This window comes from Gastrolobium bilobum, unplaced genomic scaffold (genome assembly GCF_033153095.1).
Source record: "Gastrolobium bilobum isolate Gb01-03AN ecotype WA unplaced genomic scaffold, APGP_CSIRO_Gbil_v1 utg1929, whole genome shotgun sequence".
Lineage (NCBI taxonomy): Eukaryota > Viridiplantae > Streptophyta > Magnoliopsida > Fabales > Fabaceae > Gastrolobium > Gastrolobium bilobum.
In genome coordinates this window covers 187,760-214,693 of record NW_026898961.1, presented here as the reverse complement: position 1 = coordinate 214,693, position 26,934 = coordinate 187,760, and the positions used below count along the sequence as shown (strand labels likewise).

General features: G+C 33.5%; 1 protein-coding gene across 6 annotated transcripts; it reads right to left on the bottom strand.

Annotated features, from left to right (window-relative positions):
• Window positions 1–6,606: 6,606 nt before the first annotated feature.
• Window positions 6,607–17,670, bottom strand: LOC133285813 (probable metal-nicotianamine transporter YSL6). Of its 6 annotated transcripts, XM_061483098.1 has the most exons (8): window positions 17,165–17,670; window positions 15,027–15,199; window positions 13,860–13,957; window positions 13,492–13,629; window positions 9,223–9,412; window positions 8,471–8,603; window positions 8,420–8,432; window positions 6,607–7,864 (listed from the first exon to the last, which is right to left on the bottom strand). In XM_061483098.1, exons 1-8 carry the CDS (start codon window positions 17,523–17,525, stop codon window positions 6,940–6,942), a joined length of 2,031 nt encoding a protein of 676 aa, XP_061339082.1. In that variant the 5' UTR covers window positions 17,526–17,670; the 3' UTR covers window positions 6,607–6,939. The 6 variants fall into 6 exon arrangements, with proteins under 6 accessions (XP_061339082.1, XP_061339084.1, XP_061339080.1 ...); XM_061483100.1 differs by lacking the exon at window positions 8,420–8,432 and having other exon boundaries at window positions 6,607–7,874; window positions 8,471–8,514; window positions 9,209–9,412; XM_061483096.1 differs by lacking the exon at window positions 8,420–8,432 and having other exon boundaries at window positions 8,467–8,603.
• Window positions 17,671–26,934: the final 9,264 nt, after the last annotated feature.

Below are 26,934 nucleotides of genomic sequence, written 5' to 3'. Positions count from 1 at the left end.
ATATCTGAGCTCCAATATAGTCAGAATCTTTAATTCAGTTTCTCTTAAGAGGGTTATATATTATGGAATATTTCCATATCCTAATCACTTATCCAAAGATCCCTTAAAGGATAGAGTCCCAATGTTGGAGTTCTATTTGCAAAGTATGGGATTTGGAGTCCCACATTGGTTGTATGGATAACTAATGTGGGGTTTATAAGGCCTTGGACACTCCCACCCTTTGACTATCCTAACAGAAAGGAAGTTGAATCCTACTATAATTGAGAGATTTACACAAGCCCAAGAGGTAACCCTTATTAATAAGAGGTTAAAGACCTCAGGTACACACTTTTCAACCTATTTACTATTGCTCCAACACTGTGCACACACTCACGTCTTGGCTATAAGCCTATTGCTTGTGTGTAGTGATTGGAGTATTGGCTCTGAGCGCATACCATCCGGTATAGCAATATGGTTCTCTAGGACCGAACATTGGCGCCGTCTGTGGGAATTGGCAAATTTCGAATCCCATCCATGGTGAACACGCGCGACATAGCACGGAGCCACAGATTGCAAGCTACCTCGCGGGTCCTGAAATTGCTAAAACCACACACACACACACACACATATATATATATATATGAGGAGACAAACCTTACCGCAAAAAAGGCTTTTGATCCTCCGAGAGACTCTAAAATGGAGCTCTAGATCCAAGCAGATGAGGATTTGACGAAGATTCTCGTCGTCGCAATTCTTGATAGAGAAAGTAAAGACCCGGAGGTCATTAAATCATAAGGAAAAAGCTTCAATCCAAAAGAGGGCTTAAAATTTAGAAGCTCGGCCTCGGCCTTGAGCTCCAACTCAGCCCAGTTAAGGGCTTCAAATTTATTTAATTCAGCCTCGACCTTGAGCTCAGCCCAACGAAGGGCTTCAAATTTAAAAGCTTGGCCTCAGCCTTGAGCTTCAACTCAGCCTAGTTAAGGGCTTCAAATTTATTAGCTTGGCCTTGGCCCCGAGCTCAGCCCAACGAAAGGCTTCACGTTTAAAAGCTCGGCATCAGCCTTGAGCTTCAACTCAGCCCAACTAAGGGCTTTAAGTTTAATAGTTCGGCCTCAGCCTTGAGCTCATCCCAACGAAAGGATTCAAGATTAAAGCTCAGGTTCGGCCTTGAGCTCCAACTCAGCCTAACCAAAGGCTTCAAGATTAAAGCTTGACCTCGGCTTTGAGCTTCAACTCAGCCTTAGCCATAGCTTCAGTCTCCAAGATCAAAATGAAGACAAAAGGAGAGATGTCATCCTAACAAAAGTATCACACCCTCATCTGAGATAAAAATGAAGACGAAATTAGAGAGATGTGATCATAGCGAAAGGATCACACCCCAATACGCGATAAAAATGAAGACGGGATTGGAAAGATGTGATCCGAGTAAAAGGATCACACCCTGATCCAAAAAAAAACGAAGAAGATGAAATTGGAGAGATGTGATTCTAGCAAAAAAGGATCACACCCCAATCCGAGAAGACAAATTTGGAGAGATCGTGATCCTAGAAAATGATCACACCCCAATTTGAGATAAAAGAAAATTCGAGGCGGCATATGATGTCGGGCTCCTATTCAAGATTTTAGCAACAAAGCCAAATGAAAAAATTTGCGGCCCAACAGGCCAGCCTCAAATTAAAAATCCATCGCTAATGAAGTGTTGTTCAAAGTAGAAAGCCACGGTATTCGAAGCCGGACTAATCGTTCAAGAAGGCGCGAAAGACCTTCCCAAAATTAAGATATAGGCAACAAGTCAAATCCAAAAGGGGGAGGTCGTAACATGAAAATCCGTGCTCCCTAAAGTACAATACACATTTGCAAAAGGTCAAATCCATGCTAATAGAGATCTCCGTATGCGAAACCGAGCCAAATCTGAAACCAGGACACTTAAAGCCAGGAAGTGCAAAGTCAGGTTAATTATTAAGGAGGTACGAAATTCCATCCTAAAACTTAGCTGAATGCCTATATAAAAGATTGACAATAAGCCTATTCAAAACTAAAGAGCCTCGGCAAGAGAAGCCGAGCTCAAAGTAAAAAAAAAGAAAAGCAAACACCGTCTCACCACTCAGAGACTTCAAGAGAAAAGAAGCCAATATAAAAAGCTAAACCAAGAAGAGGTAGTCGCACCAGACCCAAGGCAGGATCATAGCACCTCGGTAGGGTCGACCTATCAATCAGACTTAGGCATCCCAGCAGTCCGAGCTTCCGAACTGTCGGGCTGGGGGGCAACTGTTATGGAATATTTCCATATCCTAACCACCAACCTAAAGATCCCTTAAAGTATAATTACCCAATTATCCTAATAATATAAAACAGTAAGGCTGCTAAGGATAGAGTCCCTATCCTAACAGAAAGGAAGTTGAATTCTACTATAATTGAGAGATTTACACAAGCCCAAGAGGTAACCCTTATTAATAAGAGGTTAAAGACCTCAAGTACACACTTTTCAACCTATTTACTATTGTTCCAACACTGTACACACACTCACGTCTTGGCTATAAGTCTATTGCTTGTGCGCTGTGATTGGAGTATTGGTTATAAGCCAATCTGGATACCTATCTCTAGGGTATCTCTGAGCGCATACCGTACGGTATAGCAATATGGTTCTCTAGGACCAAACATTATCACTTGTCACCATATTTTGAGATTCTTTTTCTTCATACTATATGTAGTGGATACAAAGGTTTTCAATAGATTTTAGCAATCAAGCGATTTTCTCTCTATCGCGCATACACTTTCTTTGTACGTGACAGTCAGGAGCGTTTCTTTTGTGATCCGGATCACATGTGCAGGTTAGAGAGGGAAGGAAGAAGAGAGAAGAAAGGAGAGAGGAAAGAGAAAGGAAGACAGAGGAGAGAGAAATGGACCATTATATATTTTTCGACTGTCAAATAACTTTGTTGCATATTTAGGGATAACTGATCACTATTTATTCATTTTATATTATATATTTCTAATATATCATATTATGTAAGAATTTTTTTGATTTGAAATATGAATATTGTATAACTTTATTATTATTTTTTCATATCTTGAACTCGTGACTTGATGGTTATTTTGGTTTTAATATCATAATAAGTAATTATCTTACCTAAAAATTCAATCTATTAAGTAATGGACCTTTAATTATTTTACATTATATCTCTCTAACAAATTATAATATAGTATACTTTTTTATTATTTTTTTGGTTACTCGTAGTATAAATGATTCAATAACACTAAACAACTACAAAATAAAAAAGCAGGTACACATCCTGTCATGTAGCAAATTTATGGCCATAGTTAGAGATAAACCACTAAAATGGATGGTGTATGTTCATCGATCTGTCACAAATGTTTTGAAAAAGATTCTTAAGCAGGTTAGTGGGTTTACTATCGAAGATGTCACAATCTGTGCCACGTGACTGATTGGCAAATTTTGTGAATTATGACATTGGGGTTGGTTGGCTTGATGGTATTGGATTTTCCATTCACAAAGAGAATCCAACATTATAATGGCAATGAAAATACTCAAGAACTAGATTCTCAAATTAAATTAAAAAACAAAAATGTCATTGTTTTGTTGAATGACAGGTAGCCATGGCCAGCTAGTTCTCTAACCACTTTCTATTTTTATTTTTCCTATTCATTCCTTTGAGAAACTGCAAGCCACTTTCACAACTCACATCAAAATATTTAAAATTATCTGCCTAATACACATAAAAATGTATTAGATCATGTAAGAAGAGAAAAAAAAAATTAGGCTCTATACACTTATATTTATATATATATATATATATATATATATAAAAGATAATTTTATATCCTATAATATAACAAACTTTAAATCCCATAAAAAAACTTGCAAATTTTCTTTTGGAAGGAAAATTCCAACAAACTATATAGGAAATGACATTGGAGTCTCGGAGGATAAGAAAGACCATCATAAATTCATAATGAGGGTCTTATTCAAGGTGATTCTAGAAACAAGCAGCAGTACTGCTCACAGCAAAAAATTAGCAAATAAAAACTGCATTATATTTGTTCAAATTTAATTTGTACATGATTGTTTTAGTTTAATTAGTGATTTTGAACCCCCGAGAGAAGTTCAGTTGTCAATTGAACTCCCAATGATTTGCTTAGGTCAGGGGTTGAAACCTGCCTCAAGCAGGAGAGGTTGAACAAGAATATCTTCAGATTATACCAAAAAAAAATAAAAAATTATTGATTTTGAGTTTGAGTCTTAATTATCCAGTTGTGTTTAAATAATTAATAAATCTGTAACTTATTGATTATTTGAACACAAATGGGTAGTCAAAACTTAAACTCAAGTTCTTGTGAATGTAAAAAAAATTTCTTTAAGAGAATTAGTCACATCATGATGTGAATGTTCCCGATTTGAATAGGATTAAGTCCACCGAGAAATCTAAAAAAAATATGCAATATTGTTACAATATTTTTAGCATGGGAGAAATATATTTGTTTTTGGTACAAGTTCAAAGGTCATTTCAAAATTATAGATTCACACACCTTTGTCTGTTTACCTTGATATTTCAAAACTGATTTGAAAATGACTTGTAAAACGTAATGTGAATACGATAGATGCATTCGTGCTTTTAGTTTCACAATTTTATTTAATCAATTTTTTTTCACAGATTAAAATTATAATCAATATGGAACCTTCAATTTATGAAGTTTAATATCCTATCCAATATTTGATTATAAGATTCGAAAAGTATGTAAATTTGAATGATACATCATATACCGAAAAGATTATCAATACTTTTTGTTTCACCGGTTGTACATCAAATTTCAACTCTCTTATTTTATCTTCAAATTTGATTTTATTCTTTTAACTTAGTTAATGATTAATAACAGAGCACAAAGAGATTACCCAAAAAAAAATAAAAAAAAATAACAGAGCACAAAACATTCGACCTTCCATATTATATAGGACAAATCTAAAAAACAAAGGGAAGTTTCAAAGCTTCTATCAAATTCAGTTGAGGAACAACATAATAAATAATTCATTAATTAATGTTATTAATGGATAACGGATAGTAGTTACTTGTTACGACGCACAATTTGCCCTTTATGATGTTGAATGACGAGCATTTGGGTAGATAACTCATAGACTAAACTAATATTTTTGTTATTTAAAGATTTATGAGATCAAATTAGAATTCTAAAGATTTAAAGTAATAGTAAATAGTTTTTGGGAAGGATATACTTACCACCAAAAAAAGTTTACAACCTTTATAACTAACCTAATCACCATTGATTTTCGTCAATATAACGGTTATAATTTATTGAAAATTATTGGGTCACATTTATTAATTAATTATAAATTTCCAATAAGTTATAATCATTAGGTTGACGGAAATCAATGGTGATCAGGTTAGTTGTAAAGGTTGTACATTTTTTTGGTGATAAGTATATCATGCCCCATATTTTTTTTTTTCAAATTTTATGTGACCTTAATTTAAATTATTTTAATGTCATTTAAATATTTAAAAAATTAATTTATCGACACAAATATTTAAAGAAGTAAAATGGTAGTTTGGTCATTTTCTACATAACCTTATTTTGTTATGGTGATAGTGACAAGAGCTCTTTGAAGCAACTATTTTTGTTTTTTCTTTTGCTTTTTTTCTTTTTTATTTATATTTTTCAAAATATTTTTACCCAATATGTAAGGGACTAATTTTTATAGAATACACATAAAGTTCATGATTGAACTCAAAATCAATTGCTTAAAGAATCCCTTCTACTCATACCAATACACAATAAAATCATCACATGCTTAGCCTTTTTTTTTTTCCTTTGTTATATCAACCCTAACTACTTTTCTAAGGTGAGTCGACTTTCGGGTATCCTCATAAACTTCAACTCTTTGAGCCGACTTTTAACCTATTCACCCTTTCTCAAATATATATTTAATGAAAATCGAACCCATATTTTCTCCACAACTAATCAACCTATGTTGCCAACTAAATTACACACGCTAGTTCATGCCCCTCTTAATATAGTGTTTCTGTTGCTTTAACGAAGGCTAGCATGTTTCATCTTGAATGGAATGAGTCACATTCATGTCTTTGTCATTTTTACATATTAATCAGTGTTTAACATATTTTATTGTCATAAAACTAGAATTAAAACAATTTCTCTATGAAAAGAGAGTTCAGCTCAGTCAAAACATATGCAAAAAATGGATATAGGTATTCTCCATTGATAGAGATGTTTACACAGTGCCTATGAATTAGACAATGATCAAAAACAATGTTACGTTAGAGATTTCAGTTACTTGTTGAAGGCCCAAAATTGATCCTCAAAATAAAGAGAGGAGCTTATGATTGACCCACAAGAGGGCTGTCCAAGCTTCCATAGCATTACCCAAAAATTCTTTTACAAACGACAAAATGGATTAAAATTAAACTCATTATTTAATGGCCCATAAAATACAATGTGAAACGTTTATAAGTATCTATAAATATCATTAATTAATCAACATGCCACGAAATTATAGAAGGAAGCATAAGCAGCTTGTACAGATTAATTCCATTTTATAACACACACATCTATATCTATATATATATATATATGGGCCATCATTTCAATAATCAAAGTGGTTTTATGTTTTAACATATCTGAATGTAATATAAGACTATCCAAAGTACCACAGCTCTGAACTGAGGTAACTTGGAAGGAAAAGAATGTGCAATACATGAATGCACAAAAAGGAAATTAGGGTCAAGGCACCCCTCACCTCTTTGTGCCTTTTTAACCCAAGACAGTTAAGGGACAGAATAACTTCCCTAAATATTTACCTAGATAAATAAAGGAAGCGAAATATAGATATTCCCTGTGATGTTACATCCAGATATTTACAGACACAAGGCCAATAAACATTAGAGTTTCAAATAGAGCCTAAAGTTGCTTAATTCAGCTGCTTACAGAAGGCCCAAAGTACATGCAGATAGGAGGATTGATCCTCAAAATAGAGAGCACTGCAGAAGGAATTGTCCATATCCCATCACCACATATCAAACCAGAAGCAACTGCTCCAGAATAATCCTCAGCATCCTTTCTATTCAACCTTTCCCATACAAATAATATCACAGTTCCAATAAACATATCAACTGCAAAATAAGCACCAATGTAAAAAGGAACTGCCATTGCCATTGGAATAGGTATATACTGTGAGAACTTCTTGGGAATCACATCCCTTAGAAGATTGATGACAAGGGCTGCCACAAAGAAACCAGCACACATAGCCAAGCAATGCTTTGGAAGCTCTGAGAATCCTTCAACACCAAGTATGGCCATTTCCCTGAATATAACAGCATATGGTGCTTTGTAAGGGCCATCAGGGGACCCTATATCAAAGGCAGTCCAGAACATCCAAAATGTGAGGGGAGCAATTATACAACCCATGGCAGTTCCTATCAATTGGCTCACAAACATAGACTTCGCTGATGAGAAGGTGAGGTAACCTGTCTTGAAATCTTGCATGAGATCAGCAGCAGTTGCAACAATGGACATCATCACAGCAGAAGATGCTACTCCTGCTATTACTCCACCGTTTTGGCCAACTGCGGCCGCAATGATGAAAAGACCAATCTTCCCATAAGTGGATGCCAAACTCCAGTCCGTGAGCCCGCAGCCGTAAGAGTTGCAAAAGGCAAGGGCAGGAGCAAGGATATAAGTGCACAGAACCAAGTACCATTTGAGAGGAGGGAAGATAGTTGGTATTGTTGCTATGGATATCGCAGCCAAACCCACATATCCAGAGACTGCAAACCATGTGGGTATTCTGTCCTTCAAAAATATTTCATCTCTCCGCTTTTGTTCTAATTGCAGTTCAGAACTCTCCCCATCTGAGAACATGCATATGAACATTAACTTTTGAAGATTATACACTTGCACTCAAATCTTGACCATTACCATGTCAAGCAAGACATGATGATCCGAAGTCATGTTCATCAATGGTTCTATACTAGTAATCAGAGACCGATCAATCTATATGACATGGCTTCGTTTTCAAATAATAACACAGATCATTTGATGGCTAATTCTTCATCTATGAAGTCAAAGAAATTAATAGTACTATACGCTAACAACAATATACACCCCCTGATACCACTAGTTTAAAATGACAACTTTGGAGTAGATAATCAGACATACTTTTCGGTTGAAGTTAATTAATTCCATTCAGTTGTTATTTTCCACAATGCAGCCCAATTTTTTTCTTATGGAGAGCCAAGCTGCTATGCAGATCAAGACTCAAGGTCACTAGGATAGAGTATTTTATTGAAAATAAACAATATGCATGTATGACAAGTTGACAACATTCATATATGTCCAGCATGGGAAATGACAAGGCAGGTACTGAACATAATTTGATTACAATAAAAAAGAAAACGAGACCACACTTGCTGAAAGAAATATTTAGAAAGTATTTTATTGTACTCACCATGAACCTCTGTCACAACAGGAAGGCTGTTCTGTTTGAAGCTTGTCCTCCACATCTCCCTAGCAGTTATCAGTATAATCTTTATCAGATTGTAAATACCATCCCCTAAAATAATGGCAATAGATATGAACACCTGCACAAAACATGACAAGGAAGAAAACAGCTTTACTACAGAATCATATCAGAATATAGTAACTAACCAATGGAGCAAGTCGTGAAATTATTGGTGAGACTAAAAAGTAATTCACAAGAAAAATGCCTATGGATAACGATGTAAAGAAGCCGAGCTGATACAGACAAGCAAACCTTTTTAAGACACTGGCTCAGCTTGTTTAAGAGCAAATAAGGCAAAATTATTTCAGTATTAACTCAAAACAATGACCTCTACGTAGAAAACAAAAAACATATACTCTTCTGTGCTCGGCTATAGCAAGTAAAATTTTAAATTTTCAATGTTGATAATGATCTAAATCTAATATTCCTTATTATATGTTATTCACTATTTTCATTTGGACTAGAAAGTTTAAGACACATAGAAGAAGATAAATATCATGTATTAAATTTGATAATTCAAACTAACAAATAGTAGGTTGCTCAAGCTTGGTTCTCTAGTTACAAGTAATCAAGACTTTCCAATGTCAGTTCCAAATTTACACTGGGACTTCAGACAAAACCTCAAGGTATAGATTACAAGTACTGCTTGCATAAAGATACGTAAGTGATGTCCTGCAAGTATATTTGCTTTGCCATACCTTGTATCCATAAAGACCTTTAAAATCACTGCTACCAAGGTTAGCTGGATACCAGTCCCCAGCATGCTTGGAGACGAAAGGCCACAGAAAACCCCATGATATAATAGCTCCAAGAAAAACTGAACAATTGACTATGTGAGGGCAGATAAGACCACATCCAACATAGGTTGGACTGAAGTCAAAGTAGAATCTGCACGAAAAGGATGCCATGTTAGTATCTGGAAAATTACTTGTATCCTCGGAACCCTCCATATTCATTCCACAGAAGACACAACACTTACTATTTAAAAAATAAATATTTGATCACAAATTGAATACACTACCACAAAATTTTGACATGATATTAATGAAGAAATATTCATTTTAAGCATCATCAGGAAGGGCAGTTAAATACAAACGACCACAAAGTAAAACCTAAAGAAACTGTTGCAGAATTAAGAAAAACAACTAGTTTGTTAGGAGAAGTTGTAGCCTCTTGTACTACACCATCGGTAAAGGTGCAAGTGTCACCATATAATTGTAGTATCATTGTAAATAGACAATAGATGTGCAAGCATTAAATCATTCAATATTTGAGTTCTCTGTTACCTTCTATGATTGTATCAGAGGCCGATTAATAAACCTCTACCAGTTTCAAAAAAGAAACAAATTCTACAACTGATCAGGCAGGCCACAGCCAACCAATAGCAGCAAGACCATAACCTTAGAACTCTACAAAGGTGTTTGAATTGTCCTAAAGGAAAAACTGCAACCCTAGATTGCAATTTCATATAACTTGTGGCCACTTTCTGCTCTTTTCTCCAAATCCTATCTACCTAATGGGTTCATGTACAAACCAGGGGAACTAACCAGTTTGAGACAAGCCGAAACCTTATATATATATATATATATATATATATATATATATATAGAGAGAGAGAGAGAGAGAGAGAGAGAGGGAGAGAGAAATATTTCTCAAGTCACTTGAGATAACCTTATTTCCGGCCACTGGGTGTTAGAAGAATTAATGAAGGGTGTTTTCGGGTGTTAGGAGAACTAATGAAGAGTGTTTTGGTATTTTTGTTTGTTTATTTATTATATGAATTTTACCAAAACACCCCTCATTAATTCTCCTAACACCCAAAACGACATAGTTTTGGGGTGGTCGTAGATAAGGTTATCTCAAGTGACTTGAGAAAAGATAAACCCATATATATATATATATATATATATATATATATATATATATATATATTATTCCTCAAGATATGATGTCAAATATGGGTCTGCCACTCGGACTTAGTCTGTCACTAGAACTTGCAATTATTCTCAGGCATTCATGTGATTCCAGACATTCAACCCCTGTGCTTGTAGTGTGGTGGTGAAGGGTTGAGTTCTATCAGAAATAACAAGTTTGTGACTCTGCCCATTAATTTCTTAACGAGGTATAGGTATTCATGATCATAATTGGGTTGTTTCAGTATATTCCAAGTACAGGAAGAGGGAGATATTCACCAAGAGGAAAAGTAATATTTGTAAATTTATTTATTGAGTTCATTGAGTTACAAGTTACAGTTTGCCAGTTCGCTAGGTTCTGTCAATTTATAACTAGATGAAAGCCTAGCACTAGCTCATGGGTTGTTATGGAATTCAAAAAGTAGTTGCTTGCAGTGCACCTTAAGTAAAAGCATACAAGTGAAATATATTCATATTGATATCAACACAATATGAATATAAATACAAATGTAGATTTATATAAGCCTTTCAGTCAATATTTATCACTGGCCATTCACTCTCTTTTCTTAACAGCAACATACTGCCTTAAGCCCACATACAAAGACTTGAGATACTTGAGATTGGACAATTGTGTGTCTAATATGAGCACATAGGGAATATATTTATATTAACAAGTACAAAAACTAACTATCATATACAAGATGCGGGACTATTCTATTATACACACTGTACTACTTTAACATACTATTCTAACACTCTCCCTCAAGCTGGTGCTTATATATTGCGAACACCCAACTTGTTACAAATGTATCCAACCCGAGGACCTCTAAGAGCTTTAGTGAAGACACCTGCAAGTTGATCCTTGGAGTTGACAAATGTCGTTTTGATTTCTCCTGACTGAATCTTTTCTAGAATGAAGTGACAATCAATCTCTATGTGCTTGGTTCTCTCATGGAATACAGGATTAGATGATATAAGTAGCGCAACTTGATTGTCACAAATGAGTGTCATGGGCTGCTTCTGTTTCACAAAGATGGAGCTCTCAAATAAACTGCTTTAACCAGATTAGTTCGTAGGTGGCAACTCCCATTGCATGATACTCGGCATCTGCACTGGATCGGGCAACAACAATTTGTTTCTTACTATTCCAAGAAATTAGGTTTCCTCCAAAGACAATACAATAACCTGAAGTAAAGCGTCTATCCAAGGATGATCCTGCCCAATCGGCATTTAAATAACCACAAATTTATGTATGTCCCTGATCTGAATATAATAAGTCATTCCCTGGTGCTCTTTTGATGTACCGAATGATCCTTATAGCAGCATCCCAATGAGAATCACAAGGGGAGTCAAGGAACTGACTAGCCACACTAACAACAAAAGAGATGTCCGGCCTAATCACAGTGAGATAACTGAGCTTCCCAATCAACCTCCGATAACGTCCAGGATCAGATAATGGCTCCCCTTGTCCGGACAATAATTTGATATTAGGATCCAGGGGTGTATCAACTGGTTTACACCCCAACATACCAGTCTCCTCTAAGATATCGAAGGCATATTTCCTTTGACTGATGGAAATGCCCTGTCTAGACTGTGCCACTTCAATCCTTAAGAAGTAACGAAGCTCACCAGATCCTTTGTCTGAAATTGACTGAACAAATATTGTTTTAATTGGTCAATCCCAGCTTGAAAAGTGAGAATGATGTCATCGACATAGACTAACGTATAGATGCACTTATCAGGAGATGTGCACCTATAAACCACATAATGATCAACCTCACTATGGATTAAGCCAAAAGCCTGAACGGCAAAACTGAAATGACTGAACCATGCCCAAGGAGATTGCTTGAGGCCATATAAGGACTTACGATGTCTACACACCATCTCAGACTCCCCATGAGCAACAAACCCAAGTCGTTGCTCCATGTAAACCTCTTGTAAATCACCATGAAGAAAAACATTTTGAATGTCCAGTTGAAGGAGTAGCCAGTGACGAACAACAATGAGTTGAACAGAGAGATGTCGCCCATGCCCCTGTCCAAAGAACCAGACACGAATAGAGGTGGCCCAATTCTTATAGTTAACAAAACCCTTCAGTCTGGAGGAGGTAATGGACCCAACATTAATGGAGATGATACCCGAGAAATTTTTGGCAGGAGGAGGAGAAGAAGTAATCTTCGAGTGAACAGGAGATGATGCTGCCATTAAATTAAATTATGAATGTAAAAATAACTTGCAAAACCAAGTAAATAGAAGCAAACCAATAGCCAAACAAGAAGAAACACGCGCCAAACAAGAGACCTACGAAGAACCAAGAGCAGATCTAGAAAGCAGGGACAAAATCGAGCAGTTCTGTCCTGGAACGACCCAAAAAGGACGCCGAAACAGTGTTTCCGGTGATGAACAGTGATTGCGGCGGTGGTTCTGGCGGCAGGCGGAGGTTTTGACAGTTGCAGAAACAAGCCAAAGGAACACACGACGTAGAAGACCTGCCAAAGGGACACATGACAGATGAGGGTTTGCCGGAAGGATGCACGGCAAGGAAGGAGAGAACACCTAAGCAATGGGCTTAGAGTTTTGTCACACCTAAGTAGTGGGCTTAGGGTTTTAGCGGAAGCAAAAGTTCCCAGAATAAAGAGCTCTGGTACCAACTTGAGATACTCGAGATTAGACAATTGTGTGTCTAATATGAGCACTTAGGTAATATATTTATATTAACAAGTACAGAAACTAATCTATCATATACAAGATGTGGGACTATTCTATTATATACATTGTACTACTTTAACATACTATTCTAACACAAAGAAACTCTCAGACTACTACGACAGTCATTAGATCTCATTGAACATGTATATCATATGTGATACCCAAGAACAGCCATTACTACTTTAACATACTATTCTAACACAAAGAAACTCTCAGACTACTACGACAGTCATTAGATCTCATTGAACATTTATATCATATGTGATACCCAAGAACAGCCACAGCATAATTTAATGTGAGTGGGAAAATAAAGTGAAAAGAAAGCCAAAATTACAAGTGACTTACGTGTTCTTAAATAGTGTCAAACCAAAGCTAGGAAAGTTGTCAAATCCACATGAATCCCCAATACCACTGAAGAACCACTTAAAGCAGCTCCACAAGAAACTTATGCTTAGATACTTTCCCAGCTGCGAAACTTGGTTCCTGTAAGATTCTCAAAGAAAATAATTAATAAATATAAAAAGGAAAGAAAATAGTAACAAAAATAAAATCTTTGCATACTCACTAAGAGGGGTCAAAAAATTTTAAGGTGTTTTCACGATGCTCTCATTAATAAACAGAAAGGTTCAGCGATAAAGAGCGTGACCTATGACAGTGTGTTAAGATATAAAAAGCTTCTGAGTAGTCAAATTAACACAATCTGTAATGTATACCCTGCAAGTTCTGCTCCAGTCTTAGTGTGGAAGCTGTTAATTAACATTGCTGTGGCTGTCCCACTGGGATATGTAAGCTTATAATCCAAGACCATTACCTGAAATCAAGATACATTGGCAAAGGAAATGATATATCATATTTGCAATAGATTGAAGCAAACAGAAGTTACATTTATATATAGAGAAAACAGCCATAACCAGAATTTGCACTCCCTCCAGTTCCACTCTATTATTCATTTTTCTCATTATAGACCATTTGATTTTTGTTGGGTAAAATACATGGGTTTATCGTTTCTCCACTAACTTGAGATAAAGTTATCTCCATCAACCTCAAAACTACATCATTTTGGTAATTGGGGGAATTAATAAAGGGTATTTTAGGGGGGAAAATCTGTTTCTTGTTATATTAATTTTACCAAAACACCATTTATTAATTCCTCCGATCACCAAAACGATGTAGTTTTGGAGTTGATGGAGAAATGGTGAATCCAAAAAATTTGAAAAGTTAAAAGCATTTAATTACACAATTCCTTCTAAATGAACTTTTCCATTTAGCTTTTAACATCGACAGTTAAACAAACACTTATCCCTCTCAACAGATTAGATATTCATATCGGTACCCAAAAAAAGAAATTCATATCACCTGGACCGCATAGACAACTCCTTAAAGTTTGTGTTTTCAGCCAAAGCAACAAAATGAACAGGATGAAGGGAGCATTATTTATGGCACAAGACAATCAAACATCCTCTAAGAACCTTTTGTATAGTTTTCACAAAATAAATGAATAAAAAGATTTCCCATAGAATGTCAAATATTCAGCAATATAACCACAAACATGAAAGTTAATGAAGAAAAGTACAGTCATCATACTAATAGTTCAAAAAATACTCCAAAATCCTAAAGAACAATAGTTATAATGATTAAAAGCTCTAAGTTTGACCATGTATCAATCCATCTTCCAGATCAAAAGGGGGAAAATTCTTGAATAAAAAAACACTCCCCGCTAAACCCCGACTAGCCAAGGTGGGGTATCTTAATTGTCCTGCTTATGTTATCTGTTCTCTCCTCTTTAAATATAATTACCTTTTGATAAAAAAGAAAAAGAGCAAAGAAATAAACAGAATTCTAACAAATCCAACTTAATAACAATGAACCACATAGATCACCTTCCGAAGTGGCACAAGACTAAAAAGTCCAAGGAAACCGACAACAAACATGAAACCTATCATCCAACCCAAGCCTGGGTTTTTAACATCTTCAGCTCTATTACCAGGGTAATCAGGGCCGATGAGTTCATACGTTCTCTCATCCATTGCAATTAAGGATGAACCGAATCCCCCTGTCAACAATGTCACATTTAGCAGAGAAATTTATGTAAAAATAAAATAAAAAAATTTCACCACTATCAGAGGCAACTCTTATGACAAAGAGGTTTGAAAGATTGTTTGACTAGAGTTGGAACAGAAATAGAATAGAACATCATTCGTAACACAACATTTTTACCTTGTACAATTAAGTAAATAACCATCTACAAAAAAAAAAGGAAAAAATCAAGTAAATAACCGCATTTTAACATCCACTATTTTATTTTCACTTTTACAGAGAAAGACTTCATCAGTGGTTTAAAGCTTTTCAACAGATGTTTTCCTAAGGCAATAAAAAAAAATGGAATCTTTCTAATAAATTATTATTCCATGAAAAAAATGAAAAATTAAAAACAAAAGTATTAAAATTTCAAGTTTCAAAATAATATCTACTGTTCTTAAGAATCGGAAGTGGTGATCTCTTCTCTTCCAAGAAATACACTGTCTTTGTTTGGGCAAAAGATATGGTTTAATAAACCAGCAGTAACAAAGGAATGAAGAGCCACAGGAAACTGAAAATCCTAGACCATGCTAGATCAAAGATCCTCTGATGTTCTTCCTGAGATTGGCTGTATAAAGTCCCATTAGAGGATGTCGACAAAGAAAAAATTACCACATCAGCTAACTGCCTACAACCCCTCAGGAAATTTGTATTTCTGGTAGGAATGATATTATTCTTCTTATGATCATAATATCTTTTTCCTCTTTTAACTTTTCACTTTATTTACTAATTTTCAAGTGCAGCGGTGTCAGCTTTGTTTGTTTATTTTTATGAGTGAGAAACAAGTTCAAGGAAAATTTGTGATTCTAGATAAATTTCAAGTAAAATACAAGGAAAACAATACTTAAACTTCTCTATCATCAAACATAGTTAAGATTATAATATAAAGAATGTGAGATGACTTGCATTCATTGCTAGGTGACAAATAGATGGCTTTTCAATGTTTATTTTGAGGGACTCTGCCTTCATTATTAGCATCTCCACCTGAATTGATTTTTGTGTGAAATAAATTGAGCCATTAGGTGTACTAGTTTGTAGATAGGTTGCAAAACAGAACTTTAAAACAAAAAACCCTTCCCCCAAGGACTTGTCTCCAACAGTGTAGAGTGCAGCTTTTAGTCCTTTTTTTTTGGTAAAGACAAGACACCCAAGTCCTACATTGAAAAGGTTCTGATGGAGGACAACCAGAAGTAATGAGAATGAGCAAGAACCTAAAAACACGTCTAACCAGAAAATTGATCTTCTCATTGAACCTACTTATTCATTTTCAAGCTTCTAAAGGATTTTTGTTTTACTTGCACCCTTCTAGCTCTCTCAATTGATTTGATTCATTTATAGGAATCCAAGCACATCAGTTGGAGCTGGAATTACGAAGAAAACAGTGAAGCTGTAAAGGTAACAAAAGATTAAAGATCAAGAGTGATAAAGTTAAGGAGTGGAGAAGAGGGAGAATAGAAGGATGTTATGTTCATTTTCTGCTCCATTGTCAATTTACCTTAGCTATTTCACATCACACCTTCACAAAACTAAGTGCAAGCTGAGACATCACTTTCAAGAAAACACCTATCTCATGCAGCATGTAACAAAGTTTTATATCATAAGGGAGAGCCCAAACAGGGAAGGCATTGAGTTTATGAATCCTTTTACTTACATGGTACTCAATTACTCATAATTCATGGTTGAATTTAAAACACAAAAGTGAAGAAAACAGAAGCTTATCCTGAAATGGAAAAAAAAAAAAAACTAACTTTTTATATGATTTGTGGAGTATAAAGGTACATTGACCGGTGAGAGAGGCAATAGTGTATGAGAAGATCTAAAGTCAATTCAACAATAACAGTCACATCCACAAGAATAAAAGAAAATTCAAACCAAGCTAAGCTAACCCTCTAAAACAAAAATGACAAGGAAATGGGGGTAAGAGAGATAAGAGCGTTACCACTAAAGGCAAGGCCATAGCAAGCAACAACACAAGTCTGAATAACAGTGTTCTCTTGCCTTGTGAAGGGCTTTGTGAAAAGTCCCATCTTGGACAAGAAACCAGTCCAAGTCTTAACAAAGAAGAATCCAAGCAAACCAGCAGCAACGTTGAGGGAAGGGATGATCCCAACAGTGAGGTTGAGCTTGTGTGTGATGATGCAGAATAAGCACCCCAACACAGCACTCACCACCAACCCTCTGATTGTGATTTGATCCTTCCATTCAGGAACCTCCTCACTCAAATATTCCCTCTTGTTGTTGTGAGGATCCTCCACAAGCAAAGGTTCTGAAATATCCACGGATGAGGTCTCAGTACCCATGATGCAAAAAAAGAGAGGATAAAATGAAAGAAAGATTTGATTTTTATTCTGTTTTTGCTTTTTTCTGTTTGTGGGGTGAATCAGAATAACAACAACAGGTTATGGATTTGTGTCATATGCGAGATGTTATGTGAATGGAATAAGATCTGGGATAATAATGGTCACAACACAAGCATTGATTTTGAATCTCTGATGTAGAAAGTTAAATAGAAGCGTTGAAGGGTTGGTTTGTGATTATGGCCTTAAAAAAATTGCAAATGTATGTGTCTTTGTTTTTGTTTAATGGGAAAGTGACAGCAAGACACGACGCAACTTGTTCGGAGAAGGCGCTTACGGCACGATATACACATTTGATTTTATTATTGTACCCAACTGTTTTTTTTTTTAAGATAAATGGCACAATCAACTATTTTTTTTTTTTTTTGTAATCGCACAATCAACTATTTTATTATAAAAAAAAAGTGCACGAATTTCAATGGATCAACAGCAGACATAACAGTTATATTTTTTAATATAAATATAGAAAAAAAATGTGCTATTTTAAATGATATATCACACACTTTATATTTTTTTGTTTCCATAAAGATGTGAGATTCGCATCTTTAAAACTTTTTTTTTCTGACTCTTTTTTTCATGATTTTTTTTTTCTTACTTAAAATAATATAATATTATTATATCCTTTGAAATGATACACACTCTCTTCATAAATATAAGATAAACAAGTTTTTTTCTTCGGCAGATGGAGTTTTCGATAAGATCCATTAGTTGTTAAAAAAAACACAAAACAACAAGTAAATTACACATTTCGATGCTTGTGAAATGTGACTGCAGCATCAAAAAAATCATCTCCCGCAAAAGGAGAAATTGTGTACACGTAAATATAATATATGTAGTTTTAATTTTTTATATCTATTATTGATTTTAGTTCATTTGATAATTATAATTTATTTAAAATTAATAATTAAATATTAACGTTTTTTAAATTATTGAAGATAATTTTATCTCTTAGATTAATATTTTTTTTACTTTTTCTTTTCTTTATATGACTTCCCATAGACTTTACATACTTTTAGGTGGAGTTTGGTAGAGTAGAAAATTTTTTTTACTAAAAAGAATAATTACGAGGAATATGATGAGAAAATGAATTTGATAATAAAGTTAAAAAAAAGTTATTTAGTAAGTCAAAATATTACCAAAATAATTAAGTTAAATTTCCTGAGTCTATATTTGATTGGAAGTAAAATATTGACGAAAAAATAGATTGAATATACGAAAATAACCCTATATGTACCTTAGTTTCCCAATTCACGCCCAAATCTGCAAATTAGCTTTTCCTAGCCATTTCAAAGATCGATTTTTATTTTTCTTTGAAATTCAATTATGGGTTTTCTTTCAATTTGATGCCTAATCTAATTGCATAAATAATCCCTTCATGTTGATTTAATTTTTCATGGGTTTCTTTTTCTTGCATGTAAATTGATGGAAAGTTGGCAACTACATACATGGGTAATAACTTCATACATGGTTCTTCCTTTTCTTTTTCTCACTATCATGATTAGTTGAAGAGAGTGGGTAATAACTTCAGACATGATTCTTCGTGAAGAACTACACTTCACAAACAAAGGTACCTCGTCCTTCTTCTTTCTTTTTTTCATTATCTTTGTTTTGAAGGTTTTTTGGCTGCATTTTATAGAATGTGTATTATTACAGAGTGGGTAACATATTCTTGATTTTTGAAATCAATTAATCTTGAAGGCAGAGATTCTAATTTCTATCAAGGAGAAGTGAAGTGTCCAATGTTATTTTGGATTTTTCTGTAAGAACTGCAACCATCCATACTCCACAATTTTTGGGTCTGCCACAGGGAGCTTGGTTTCAAACAGGTGGATTTGAAACTGTTGGAGAAAGAATTATTATTGGGTTTTCGTCTTAGATTACACCAATATGAGGGGCATTTTCGTCTCACTAATCGCGCCAAATATTTCACTTTGCTGGTCATCTAAAAATATCACCTCGGAGGTGGTATTTCCAAACAGTAATTTTTAACTCAATTTACATACATTTCACAATTCATGGGGAAATCATTTGATTGATATTATTTATTTAAAATTTATACCAAATATGGTATAATTCAATACCCATCCTCACTTACCCAACAATCCTAAAGGGGTGTTTGGTTTAGAGATTTTGATGAATTTGATAGACAAATGAAAAGTGAGTTTCTAAAATCATCATGTTTCGTTTAGGAGGTTTCTCAATTTGCCTACACAAAGCTGATTGCCAGCAATTTGTGTTTTCATGTCTATTGGGAGGAAATAGCCGGCAATCTTGTTCTCACTTCACACATGGTATTGTCTATATCTAAATGGGATTCACTTGTAATCACCATATGACGAGCATACCCCTGAATGTCGTACCTTACGCTGTTTGCAGAGTTGGTGTGGAAGCAAGAGAGAGAGAATGGACTTTAGTTCAAGCACTTGTTTCACTCCTCTGACGCATTTCGTCAAACATCTAGAAGGCTTGTTCTCCGTTCCTGCTCTTCTTCAACCACCACCTCCGCCGCATCAACCAGTCGCAACTCGTCAGAGGGTTAATAAACTAATGGACTTTAGTTTGAGATTGTCTTCTCATTTGAAGAAAAACTCAATTTTTTTTACTACCATTTTTAGTGGTTGTTTTGCAGGTTGAAGAGTTGAGAAGCAAGGGGCTAGATCCATATGCTTATGGTTGGGACAAAACTCACAGTGCTAATCAGCTGCAAGATATATATAGAAATTTAGGAAATGGCGAGGAAAGAAGTAGTGAGAATGATCATGTATCTGTCGCAGGAAGAATTGTACGAAATAGGGTTATTTTCGTAATTGTTACTTTTTTTCCCATCTATATTTTATCTACTCCCAAACATAGACTTTATGAAAGTTACCTAATTTTTCCATCTAAATTTTTTTCCAACCAAACAACTTTTTTTACATTTTCTTACCAAACATAATCCTCCAACCATTTGCCTATGCATGACATTTTTCTATTATTCATAAAATTTCTCCTTAACCAAATGCCCCCTAAAGAATTCAACTACCAAACACCCCTATATGTGTGTGTAGAAGAATCAAATGGGAAACTTAATTTAGGAACTGAACAAGCAATAAGTGATAGTTCAAAGCAAAGTAGTTGAAATCGAGATCTTACATAAAATCAGAGGAAAAATAAAAAATCGTAAAACGTAAAATCATAACGTAAAAAAATATAAAAACATAAAAGTATTTGAAATATTAATAAAATTATTTTGATGAAAAAAATCATAAAAATATAAAATCATAATGATAAATCAAAATGTTAACTACCATTAATTCAGAACCAGAGTCCATTTTGGTATGTTGCCGTATAGAGGCACCACTCTCGTGCAACAGAAGTTCAGTGTTACGCAAATAATGTAAACTTGGGTACGAGACCGACTAAAGGGGGCGAGGGCCTCCAAGCCTAAACGCTTCTGTCATTGAATAAGTGCTTGTTTGGATCCTTTTTTTTTAAGCTAGAAGCTACTTATAAGCATAAGTTAGGTTTTGAAAAAAGCTCTTATAATGAAAAAGTTTTTTTTTTTATAATGAAAAAAAAAGTTGAAAACTAAAAGCTCTAGGAGGAGCTTTTTTTTAAGCTCTTATATGTTTTTCTTGAATTGTGTGCTTTTTTTTTAAATGAAGAGTGATAAAGGTAGAGAGATAATTTTCTTGAAATATGTGTTTTTAAGTAATTTTTAAGCTAAAATTTTTATGTAATTTCCAAACAATTTTTAGCTTATTTTTTTCAGCTCTTTTTTTTAGTTTTAACTTATAAGTAGCTTTTAACTTAAAAATAAAAGATCCAAACAGGCTCTAAGGTTAAGCCACTACAATAGCAGTGGGAGGATTTCTGAATAGGTGCTCCCTTTTTTTTTTAAATAAACATTAATTACAATAATTAATTAATAGATATAATTTAATAAGTTACAATTATTAAATGGACGAAAATGGATGGTTTAGATCGAAGTCAATAAATCCTCCCTAACATATATTAATACACTGATTTTGTAGCACACTGATTTTTTAAGGTGAGAACATTGTATTGAACGGCATTAAAGTAGCTGTTAATTTGTATATTTTAAGATAAAAAATAAATAATAGTGAAGAGTATTTAATTTTTTATTTATCTTTAAATTTTTAAATAATTAATAAGGAGTATTTATAAAAAGATTTATGTATCTTTACACTTTTTTTATTTTTTATTAGGGAAAATCATTTCTCCTTCAAAAGTAAAAATTCTTTATGCCAGATTGCCACTGACTCATTCATCATTTCTTTTCTCTTTCTCATTTTTCTCTTTCTCTTATTTTCTCTTTTCTCTTTTGTTTTTTTATCAGTGACAGAGGAAATGATTTCTGTCATAATTACTGCAAAAATATTCCCCCTTCTTATTAAGGGTTTGGTGTTTATCATTTTAAATGACATAAGTTATGTCATTTTAGGAGAGAGGTAGACACAGAAAATGAAAATCATGGAAGAGAGAAAGTGAGTGTTTTTTAATTTAAAATTTAAATAAAAAATTTATTTTGTGTTTATCTCTCTTTTAAAATGATATAACTTTATGTCATTTAAAATGACAAACAATTTTCTCATTTATTAATAGGTATCGAGGGCAGAATGCATAAAAGCACAATAAACGCAGAAGTAAAGTTCTCCAACCTTTGGGCACATGCTTTGGCTTCAAAATGTATGTGGTTGAAAATAAGACTATGTTCATGCTTGTGAATATGAGACTAATTTAACCAATGTTGTTAGAATCGAGATCTTAACTAAAATTAAAAAGAGATTAAAAAATCGTAAAACGTAAAATCGTAATGTAAAAAAATCATAAAAACGTAAAAGCGTTTGAAATATTAGTAAAATCGTTTTCATGAAAAAAATTGTAAAAACGTAAAATCGTAGTAATAAATCGAGATTTTAACAACAATTAATTTAACAATAAGGTCGATGTGGCCTGTGGGCTATTTATTAGGAACAGTGACCATTTTGTCATGTTTGGATAAAAAAATTACCAGACTGCCACGCCAACAGTAAATTTTGTCAAATTGTCACGCGGCATAATTCGCTACATAGTGTAGTTGAATTATGCATGCAAGTAATTCGCTACACAGTGTAACGAAATATGTCACGTCAGAACCAAAAAGTGCCATGTATGTAGCGAATTTCAACAATTTTGACACATGGCACTTTTTGGTTCTGACGTGGCATATTTCGCTACACTGTGTAGCGAATTACTTGCATGCATAATTCGCTACACTGTGTAGCGAATTATGCCGCGTGCCAGTTTGGGACTGTCCCTATTTATTAAGAGGCCATCTTAATAAATGATCATTTTAAGGTTCTAATTTTAGTCCTTTCTCTTAATTTTTATATTATTCTTTACATTATTAAATGAATAATTATTAATAATAATTTTTTAAGAAAGTAAAAATTAAATACTCAAGTAGAAAATTCCTAATAATAGAGGTTGTCAACTCATAGTATTTATTTTTTTTGTCAAAAAAAGATAGTGTTTAAAGGAAATTATAATTAGGTTGAAATTATTTAAATACAATTATAATCGAGAAAATATTTTATTTTAAAATTTAATATTTTTTGTTTTTATTTTAAATATGTAAATAATTAATAAAATTCAATGATCATTTGAACTTTTTATATATTTTTCAAAATTATCGAATGAGTTATTAATAAAGAAAATATTATAAGAATAAAAATTATATACCATAGTTTGAAATTCTCTTTGGTATAATATAAGAGAAAAATTACTCTTACGTTACATGTGATAAATTTCTCTCCTACACACCCTTCGATAACTGTGCCATCTTTTTTTTTTTTTTTTCAGATGGTGGAGCCACAAGTTTATCTCTATGATATGAGATAACTTATCTCCTTTAACATGAGATTAATAAAACTCATAATATAAATATAGATAAAAACAAAATGACACTTGAAGCCGGAATATTAAAATAAGGGAAAATGATATTATGATAAAAATTGAAATTATTTATTTTTTCTCACAATATATTTTAATTTGACTTAATTGTACTTTTAGTACTAAATTATGGTCATTATATAATTTTAGTCATCTGGTAATTTTTTATTTTGTTTAAATACATCATTTTATGATTAGTTTATTTATACTAAAATATTTAAATAATTTAAAAATACTTTTGGATCAATTGAGATACCAACTCATAAAGTGTTAATTATATCACATATGGTAATCACATCATTGACTTCTGAGTGCTGATAGTGATAGTAACTAAACAACAAATCGATAAAGGGATCTAACTTTTTTAATAAGAAAATTGAAAATTTGATTACTGTAAAAAAATTATTAAGAGAACCAAAATTACAGATTGACTATAGTAAAAAATATATATGTTTCTACTAAAATGGTAAGAACGAAAAGCTTACATAAAGAAGCTAACTCGACAAAAGAATTATGTCAGGTTTAATAAATAATCGAATTCCAGTCGTTTAAGCAATAAGGTTGGGATGCTAAAGGTATAATCTATCGTGGAATAGATGCTGCTTTTGATATTTTATTAGCCACATGTTAGTTAGGGGAAATTTTTTTTTGAAGAGAATTTTTTTTTTTACCGAGAAAAATTAATTTTTGAAAATATAATGAATTTTTTTTTTCTATGTTAAGTTACTAAAAGGTATTTGGTAGGTCAAATTTTTTTCGAAAATATTGGATTAATTTTATGAATGTTGTGTGTTGATTTTTCCATCACATGAGGAAAAACAATTTCATCACATTAATAGTAATCTTCCATAACCATTTTATATGAAAAAGCAAATGATGGGAAAAAAAAATTTCAGCCATACTTTTATTTCACCTCCTACTAAACATAGGTAAATAATTTTCCCTATCCAATTTTTTTAGAAAATTTTTTTTACCTCTTATCAAACACCCGCCTAAAGGGTTATTAACCTTTATTCTTAAGCGTGGATCAAAACTTCTTGCTAGGAGACTAATGTCAAATGTCTCGAGACAATAGAAGAGCATTTGTACGAATTGTAAAAAATAAATTCAAAAATAAAAAAGATAGAAAAAATGGAAAAGAAAAGAGAGAGTGATTATTGTGTATTTACTCGATTTTATATAGGGATTTGATTTTCTCATATTGCATGAGAATTCAATTCTCATGTTATGACTCAACTATTGGTGGGCCTCACATTTATTAAAAAAAGAAAAGTTTTGCACGCAAATCGAAGGGTCACAACATGAGAATTGAATTCTCATGCAACATGAGAATTGAATTCTCATACAAATGAGAAAATGTTTTCCCTTTTATATAATCACTGTGTGGTTGACGAAGGAAGATATCACAACTTAATTCAGAGTCCAAAACCGGTGCACAGGCCATTTAATCTCACTATTGATTAGTCTTAAACAAGCCTAATTTTAGCGAAAATACCTATTTATAAAAATAATGGAGCAACTTTAGAATATAAACATATAAGTATTTGTTGGGCCGAGAGATGCTCTGAGATAATATAAGAGCAAAAACGTGTAGGGAAAAAAATTACTACGAGGAGTAATCAATCAAATGAGGAGCAACTCTACCCAAGATGCACAAGCGCACGCGTCAACCAATATAGGGTTTAATGTGAACCCCAGATTATCGTCTTTAAGGAACAATTGTAAAAGTGACATTTAAAAGAAGTGTAAATAAGAAATAAAAAATTGAGAGCAAACAATAGGTAAGGAGCAATTCACTTCAAGGAGCAGATTTGTTCCCAAACCAAGGTTAGCCAACAAGCACTTGTCACTAGCTGGTTGAACAGAATCAAATAATTTGAGTGACTAAGAGCTGGGTTTTCCCCTTAAGTTTTATTGAACTTTGCCTTAAAGGAAATTGGAAAACGTGGGAATTAAGAGCAATGAACAGAAAATAAAGAGATTAGGAGCGACAGTGACAGAAACAGAGAGCAAAACATTAATTCTTTTGGGATTTTAAATAAGTAACAAAAGATAAATAAAATAATATAGAATCAAGATTCAAAAAAATCGTTGGCTTAGGTTTGTATTTTTGCCCTCTTGGTCGTTCCTACAATGTCATAAGTTTTCAGAAACAAAATATGCTCCTATCAACCTTTAAGGTTTCAGAGACAGATTGCTCTGTCACCAAGTTTTAACACCCAAGTAGTTTGGAGCAAAGGCCTTTTACACCAAACTACTTTAAGAGTCCTATTAGTTAAAACTCAAGGGAGATCATGTTTGCCTTCTCAGAAGAGCATAGCTGAAGGGATAACTAACAAAAGTGATGTACACACAAGAGTGCTCCTTCTTCTGGATATTCCCTTGATTCAGAGCAAAATATCTTAAGATTTCTAATCTTGCTCCACACTACCTTGTGAGGGTCTCATCGACCGAGTGGTCCCAGGATGACATGGCAAACCAAGGGGCATCACAATATTAGAACATTAAACCAAGAAACAATACATATTTCATTAAAGAAAACAGATTTTCATTTCAAGTTCAGCCTAAGACAAAGAGGGGTACTTCTACTTCACCCTTGCCTACTAAAAATAACTGACTCATACTAAGGAACATAATGAAATCTTAAATACAAAAAGAAAATAAATAAAAAGAGGAAGAAGAGAAGAATTTCCTAAGGAGGACGTTGAGTCCTCTCCAAGAGTGCCAAAAGCTTCCGAAAGTTGTGAATTCTTCAGTATTTATACGTGAAAGGTTCCTTAAAGGTGTTGTCTTGGTCATTAATTTAATCAATGCTGCATATTTCATCAGTGCTCCCAACAATTAGTGACGTCACTCCTGACAGATCAGCCCTAAAACCTTCTTCTTATTCTGAAATTTGGTGATGTGATGTTGCAAGCTGTTATGCCTAATGTTATTAAACTCGACCCGGTCATCGACCCGGTCGAGGTACCGAGTCACTGGTTCAACCGCATGACTCGGTAAGTATATACAAATTTGTAATTTTTTTTTTTGTAAATAAATTTGTAATTTTTATTAAAAAAAAACTATTAACACACTCAAATACCTGTAAAAAATGATATCAATTCCAAATATTATAATTTGAAAAGCAATAAATCACACAACATTTTTCAACAAAAGATCAAACAAACATATAATATTTGTCCTGTCCTTAAACATTTAATATCCATCACAAGTCTACAACAATAGTTTTTTCACTATCAAGAGAAAACAAACAGATCAAATTGCTAGCACAAGAACATATAATCATTCCCAAGGAGGCAAAGTTGTGTCAATTAATTCATGCTCTCCTTCTTCATTGCCTTCAGTTTGATTTGCATTTTCCATGGTGTTGTCTTGTGCCTTATCTTCATCATCATCATCCAAATTTAGTTGATCT